The 7833-nt window shown below is 41.8% G+C and overlaps 1 protein-coding gene across 1 annotated transcript; it reads right to left on the minus strand.

Moving 5' to 3' along the window:
- Positions 1-5627: 5627 nt before the first annotated feature.
- LOC107396618 (uncharacterized) lies at positions 5628-7290 on the minus strand. The gene is made up of 3 exons (XM_015976388.3): positions 7169-7290; positions 7020-7078; positions 5628-6915 (listed from the first exon to the last, which is right to left on the minus strand). Exons 1-3 carry the CDS (start codon positions 7219-7221, stop codon positions 6200-6202), a joined length of 828 nt encoding a protein of 275 aa, XP_015831874.3. The 5' UTR covers positions 7222-7290; the 3' UTR covers positions 5628-6199.
- Between the last annotated feature and the right edge of the window lie 543 nt (positions 7291-7833).

The following is a 7833-nucleotide window of genomic DNA, read 5'->3' on the forward strand; positions in this document are numbered from 1 at the left end:
ACAGCTTAAAAATTAGTCAAAATTAGCCGTGGTTTTTGTTACCTTTCTGGCAGAGAATGAAAAACCCTGTTTTTTTAATCAGCCCTTTAAGACATTTTACAGTGTGAAACAAGCATAAGGGGTAGTTAGAGTGAAATATTTGACAGAAAACGACTAACCTTCCAGCTTTAGTGGCCCCTGCAGGTCAGGGTCGTAAGCTTCGTCCTGCTATTTCTTCTTTGGCCAAACCCAACCAACAGATGTTGTGAGAAAAATGCTGTAAGAGTGGAGATCTTTTAAAAAATGGTTGCATTTTCAGCATTCACACAGTTTGTTAGGTCGGTGTTTTGCTAAGCTGTACAGCCGGGTCTCGCTGCTGTGTCCACTGGAAGAACTGGAAGAGTGAGCACACTGTGTAGATGTGGGAGACGAGAAGGTCAAACAAGCTCAGACTCACGCTCCTGCTCCTTACATGCACCCAATCCACTCCTATCTAGTACCTGTCACACGCTAGCTGCAAAATGGAATTGACTATTGATTTCCCCCTTACCACAGGTCAGTTGTGCTGGCAGGCTATAGTTGGCTTGCCGAGAGCTTTGAAAGGGACAACAAGAGGAGGGCAGCAGATATTGTAGGAGGAAATACACACCCTCCAAATTACACAAGCTCATTCTTGGTAACTATCTTGTTTCTGTTAGTTCATGTGTGAAGGATGACTGTAGCCTTTGCAGTAAGTGTTGTGTGTCGTTATGCACAGAATTGGGCAAAGCTTCGATAACCATGCATGATTTCTTGGAAAGAATAATTAGTGGCAGATTGGTAAAACCTAAATAAAAATCACTAAAAATACGCACAAAACTTTAAAAATGAGCTGTCTCACTTTAAAGGTGCAATTTGTAAGAATGAAGTAAGAATGACATCCTGTGGTAAAATGTGGTTTCTACAGTCACTTTTTCACTGCCACGCCAAGTTTCGCCCTCGGTCTATTCTACACAGAGAACGAGTCTGGATACTGGATACCGTGAGGGGCAGGGCTAGCTGGCTCAAAAATAACAAATCAATAAAAGGCGAAAATGACGACTGCATCGCGCAATGCTTTTGTTTTTTAGCTGTAGTCAAAGATGGCGTCTGGCAACAGCGCAAACATCTTTCTTTTGAAGAAAGGCTTTTAGCACTTCTTGTTGTGGTTTTAAAGACATGTTCAAGTCATCTAGAACAGAGGAGAGAGCCGTAGCGAACTTTGCTTCAGACGCCATTGTTGTTAAATCTGGTGTAAGCACTCTTGAGTGTTTTATGGTAGGGAGCACTTACTACACTTATTACAGTAATATTTCTCCAGTGTTACAGGAAGTGTGGTTGTTTGCTGTCTTACTGTTAGTTTGCTGTTATATTTCTGAACGGCTCATTGAGAGAAGTAAAATGCCACAATTGACTCATTATTCACTTCACACATACTTTCATTGAAATATTGAGTTGTTGACAATAAAAAAACTAGCTTGAGATACTTTTAGAGTGAATATTTGCTAATAATTTACTGTTAGCATTGTTAACTTAACATTAGCTTTCTTCACCCATAATTAGAGTAAAACAAAAAGCTGTGGTGGCTTCTTAGAGGTACAAGAAATAACTTCTGGGTCACTCCTGTTTACTGGCTTCAGTTCTTTAAACAACTCTGGGGTGTTTGCCCACAGTGTTAAATTACAAATGCTTGCACTGCAATGCTAGCTTGCCAGAAACTTAGCAACCTCACAAACTCACTGATTGTACACAGTAACTACATACCTCTTTCTTTCTTTCTTTCTTTCTTTCTTTCTTTCTTTCTTTCTTTCTTTCTTTCTTTCTTTCTTTCTTTTGAAAAGAGAAAGACAATCCCCCAGCTGGCAGAGAATGAAATCAGTTTTAATATCACCTTCCTTCCAACATGATTAAGACATTTGACCGTTTTGTGACTATTTCATTGTAGAATTATTACATATTGCCCCTTGAAAATAGGCATACACTCATTATCTTAATAAATCAGATGTGGTCTCTATGAAGGCTACAGTACATGAGGCTGCACAACTATACATCTGCAGTACTGGAGCTCCCCAGGATATGGTGCTATCGCCCTTACTCTTGACCTTCTACACCTCGGACTTCACTTACAACCCCAACAGCTGTCACCTCCAGAAGTTCTCTGGTGACTCAGCCATTGTCAGCTGTGTGTCTGAGGGGAATGACCAGGAGTTGAGGTCAGTCATCATGGACTTTGTGGACTGGTGTGAGTGTAACCACTGTCACTTAAACACCAGTAAGACAAAGGAAATGGCGATTGACCTCCAGAGAAACAGTCCTCCTCACTCACCAGTAAACATCCAGGGAGCAGACACTGAGGTGGTGGATACCTTTAAGTACCTGGGTGTTCATCTCAACAGCAAACTGAACTGGTCCAACAACACAGATGCTCTGTATAAGAAGGGCTAAAGCAGCCTCCGCCTCCTGAGGAGGCTGAGGTCCTTCGGAGTTAATTCCCAGCTGCTAAAATTATTTTATCACTCCATGGTTGGCTCTGTTATCCACTCTGCTGTGGTCTGTTGGGGTGCAGGCAGCCCTGACCGAGACTGAGCAAGCTAGTTCACAGAACTAGTTCGGTTTTGAGCTGCCCACTGGATTCAGTTCAGGAGATGTGAGAAAGGAGGATGCTGGGGATGATGACCACCATTCACTGCATTCCACTGTGAAGACAATGGACAGCTCCTTCAGAGGCAGACTGAGACATCCCAGATGTAAAACAGAAAGCTACCGTTGATCTTTCATCCCCTCTGCAGTAAGAGTGTAGAACTCCTTAGTTTAAGCTGTACTGGCATTATCCTGTTGCACAATACCATTATTGCAATATCCATTATGTGTTAAATACTCGTTCAATGCCAGATTTACATAGTACATTCTTGTCTCTTGCAGTATGCTGCATAGTGTTGGAACCCAAGTTTTTCTTTTTTATTCGTGTTTTTTAGTAGTCGGAGGTTACAACTCTAGACTACTGCCTATGTGCATATTCATGTACCTTTGTTTTCTTCAAATTATTCTCTTAAGTGTTGGTGCTGCTGTAACAAGCACATTTCCCTACTGTGGGATCAACAAAGTCTATTCTATTCTATTCTATTCTATTCTATGAATACCCTGTGAGGTGTTTTCTTTGGGGGAAAAAGAAGCTCTGGCGCTCCTTTTTCAACAAGTTGAAGTTAGCCAGAGCATAGGGGGCAGAAAATGGCGGGATTCGGAATCTTACTCATTAATATTCTTGATATTCAAACATCTTGCCTCTGATTGGCTAACAGCAACACAAGCCTTCCACTGCCCTTGTTCTGTCTGAACGTGTCTGCCATGTTGTGGGGTTTCTAATGCTAACAGTTAGCTTCTACTAGCCGAGATACGCTCTGCTCTCTCCTGGACGCTAATTTAACATAACCTTCTGCGGTCGCCACACAAGATGGGCGAGTTCAGGAATGCAAATGTTTAAGTGTGACCTAGAGCTGTAAGGCCTTTTATAACCGGATCATTCCCCTGTCTATTTTCTCTCAATGGCTAACGGAAATAGGGTTAAAGGCCAATTTAAACGCCCAGCATGCATGTGAAACTTAGCGTGTCAATAATATCTTAGTCACCATAGCAGACGTTTTGTTACACTGTTTCATGAATTGTTTTGTTCTATTTTAGAAATATCCTGCTGGTTTAAAGGTGACAAGCACAAGCTCCATTATTCCCCCAAAAGCACCACAAGCCATCTGTGTTTTAGAATGTGATTCATGTGAGAGCAAACTATTGACTGGACCTTTTTGTTAGCTTCTGTTTAAGAGGGCAGCAAACAGGAAGCGTGTGTCAAACCAGAGGAAATAAAGCATTTTTAAAAAATTGATGAAACTGAACAACCAACAGGAGACAAAAAGCTGCTTGTGTGTTTCGTGTTTGTGTGGTCTTCTGATTCATACAGCGGCTCATCGCTAAGTTATGTGAACGTAGCTGCCAGCATGGCCGTCGTGCAAAGCTATTTAGAAGTTCTTCTCATTTGCTACTTTCAAAAAACACAATAGGAGCCATTATACAGGACAACGTAGAAAAATGTATTTTCAGTGTTTCCATATTTTGCAGGCATGCTGCTTTCCGAGGCAGGCATGATAAAGAGCCCAGACTTCCTAAACTAGGCCCGTCTGACACTCGGACAAAACCTTATGCACAAAGAGGCTGTGAGGAATGGATTCGATGAATGATTACAGCATTTGTAAAAATGTAAATGTGAGAAAATGATGCAGTTCTGCAAGAAATACATGTAAACGTTTTGTGGGACTTTCAAAAAGGTCTCAGTTTACTGCTAGTGGGGAAACTTACAACAGAAGTAATCTAAAAGGCTTTTTAGCCATCTGTTCCATCACTTGAGCTGTGAAGTTCTGCAAAGTTCTTGTTATGTTCTTTAAAAACAGGATAACTAGTCCATCTGGATTCTGTCACATGCTAATCAATGGGTGCCTAACTTTTTCAATATGAGGACCTACATTTTCCTAGTTCTTGCTGGCCACAAAACTGATTATTTTTTTGTAATTTGAATGCAAAAGTCATTTAATGGTCATTTTTATTTTACCCCTTTAAAACAGGTCTGTAAAAGGGCATGTTGGTAAAAATTTGGAAGACACCTACAACAAAAAAGTCAGAAACCAAACTAATCATTCCAGAAATGTATATGGGCAGACGGCCCCCATGGGCCACCCTTTGGATACGCTTGTGGAACTGCCCACTTCAATGGAAATGTTTTCTTTCAGCTAAATTCTCAATTTTAAGTTATAAAGCTCAAACAAAAAGCTGAAATATTAGGGGCATTATAACATTTTTAGCTAACCCTGATATTTTCTCATGAAACTGATTGTTTTTGTCAAAACAGTCCAGTTTTCCTGGAAGAGGGTACAACATGTGCAGAGCTGATTAGAAAAATGTCAGTTATGACATAAAGGGTGGGAAACTATTAAAGTGTTTTGTAGATCATGCTGACCCAGAAAAGATAACATATTGAGAATATTTCCATGTACACATTTGGGTTCAGTGGCTCGTCCAGACGTGACTCAATGCATCTAAACTTGCACATAATGATTCTGATTATAAAAGTGTTCTGTTTTTAGATACTGCTAAAACTGCTATTCTAGAAAAATCCTGACTAATTGTTCCGGTCATTTTCACGTTTTAAAAGCATATGAATGGTTAATGATCTAAGGTAGAGGCGACACTATGTCTCACACGTGCCGATGACTAAACCCCACGTTAGAGAGGATTTTCTCTCGTTCAGACCATGAGATCTAAATATTTCATGCAAGATTTCCTCCACTTTAAATTAAGCCGAACATCACTTTGTGGCTTCTAGCTAAGTGCCCTCTGATGTATGGCCGCTCTCCACTGCCTTCCTTGCCGCTCCACTGACACGGTTTATGGCTTTGCTTTGTTGTGCCACCCATTTCCTCCCTCCTTCTCCAAACAGCTCCTCATAACCAACTCATTCTTTCACCCGAATGATTTATGCACGTCGATCGGTGGATGAACTCACACACACCTGCTTTCTCATGCACTCCAACTTTTCAAGCTTACATATTTTTTTTATGTTCCGGTTCAAAACATACAAGTAATGCTGCATTTTTTAAATTAACTTTATATCAACACAGCACAAGGCAGATATTAAACATTCTGGAAAGCTAAAACACAAGTTGCACCTTTTACTAAAAACACCTGGTACACCAAACATCTCCCACGTTGGACCAACAGGTGGCACTCTGGTAGCATTTACTCCTCAGCATGTCATTAAGTGAAGGAAAAGAAAAGCATTTGGAATTTTAAACACATTTAAAGTGAGAAGGTGACATCGCTTTGTGATACAGGTGAGGAAGCAACAATGCAGGAACCTGTACAGATAAGTTTCACATACATTTGAAGTGGAGCTGCATAATAGACTCTGAAGACATGCTGCCCCCTCCTCCACCTTACAAACCACTTTTCTGTTAACTTGTGTCATGAGGAAGCTATCCGACAAGGACAGCTGTGCTGTGTCAGGGCCTCTTTACTTCAGGTTTACGTGCAGCTTTGTTTTCGCCTTATGTTTCAGAACAAATTTTGCTCGAGGGGGTTTAGAATCGAGGTGCTTGTGCAGATGCTGAGCAAGGTGGTGGGGAAACCGAAACATCTTCCAGTAACCATTCATAGGAGCTCAGCTCATTTTGGGGTGAGGGGATGGGGCCACTTTCCTAAGGGTACCCTTGATTGCATGACTCCATCTTAGGGGCCAAAATGGTCTACGCCGAGGCATGCCATGTCTATTTGGAGCAGACTGGTCAACATCAAGGTCATACTCTTTGTAACCTTGGGGAGTCGTCAGGTCCAACTGGCTCAGAGGAACAGGTTTGACCTCTTCAAAGCTAGACTCGGGCATACCAGGTGACTGTCCTGTAGGAACGCCGAGCATTGGGTTGGTGCGGGATCTACCCCGAACCTTCATGTAGGCATCATGGCTTGGTAGGATCCTGTCAGAGCTCCTGGGGTGGAATTGTTGGTAGGTCATGTCAAAGGGGCTTTCCTCTGGCTGATGGTGGGAGTAGACCTCTTCAAAGCTGGACTCGGGCATACCAGGTGACTGTCCTGTAGGAACGCCGAGCATTGGGTTGGTGCGGGATCTACCCCGAACCTTCATGTAGGCATCATGGCTTGGTAGGATCCCGTCAGAGCTCCTGGGGTGGAATTGTTGGTAGGTCATGTCAAAGGGGCTTTCCTCTGGCTGATGGTGGGAGTAGACACCCATGTTATGTGGAGTATGAGCCATTTGATCATAACTAAAAGTGCTAGGCTGCTTCACATAATGAGCTGGTGAAGAGAGATCTGGGGCTCCATGGACTCCAGGGTACTCCAATCCCAAAGCAGCTGCACGAGCTGAAACACATTTTATTCAGCTTATTATTTTCTGTCATTTAGAAACACCAAATAAACTCATTAACTGGTCAATTATAAGAAATCAACAATAATTCTACTCGTGCCTTGGGCCGTTTTTGCACAATATGCACCTCCAGCTGACACAGAGTGGAGCACCGCGATGCTGTGAAAGACCAAAGAACCAAACATTTTAACACATCCAGCATGGCTCTCACTCCTGACCAACAAAATGAAGATTTCACAATCAAAATACCTGAAGAAGCACCAGAGATGAAGCCATTTCTGCACTGTCCCCAGGAGCTTCATGACAGCACAATCCACTTCCTACTCCTCTGCAGCCACTTGGACTACCTAAGAAACCTCACCTTGGCTTGATTTACTAATTACAGACAGCTGGTTGTCATAGAAACCAAAAACCAACCACTGAATCCACCCACCTACTGGCAAATAGCTTCTTTAAAGGAAGTGGGTCAGAATTTGAGGCAGAACTCAGCTAGATTTACATTTTTTAAGATTTATTCTCATTTAAGGAAAGAAAACAGATTTAAAGGCAACACAGTCAAACAAGCAGCAGTGGGATTTCAGACAGAGTTGTAGCTCATCAATCTTTTATGAGCTGCAGCAGAAGTTAGCAAATCTGTCTGATTTAAACGTGATCTGCTTTGTTACACCTGATAATCCCATAATATTACCTCTGATGTTTAGCGTAAGAGGTAGCTAATTAAACTTTCTAATTCAAGTGGACCTAAAAAAAATGATAGCATACAATTTCTGCATGATAGCCACAACAAATGTGAAATGATCTCATTAAGTTTGACCTCTTTCATTTCAAGGTTCACAAAACTCAAAAAACACACGGAAGCAACGATACATCAGGGCTAAATCAGCTTTATTCAGCATAAACTGGATCCACTGATT

The sequence above is a fragment of the Nothobranchius furzeri genome, chromosome 5 (assembly GCF_043380555.1).
Source record: "Nothobranchius furzeri strain GRZ-AD chromosome 5, NfurGRZ-RIMD1, whole genome shotgun sequence".
Lineage (NCBI taxonomy): Eukaryota > Metazoa > Chordata > Actinopteri > Cyprinodontiformes > Nothobranchiidae > Nothobranchius > Nothobranchius furzeri.

Excerpts from the sequence above, each read along its gene's own strand:
- LOC107396618 (XM_015976388.3), bottom strand. The coding sequence starts at position 7,221 with ATGAAGCTCCTGGGGACAGTGCAGAAATGGCTTCATCTCTGGTGCTTC. Across the intron at positions 7,079-7,168 it reads CATCTCTGGTGCTTCTTCAG|CATCGCGGTGCTCCACTCTG; the intron begins GTATTTTGATTG and ends GGTCTTTCACAG. Across the intron at positions 6,916-7,019 it reads TTGTGCAAAAACGGCCCAAG|CTCGTGCAGCTGCTTTGGGA; the intron begins GCACGAGTAGAA and ends AATGTGTTTCAG.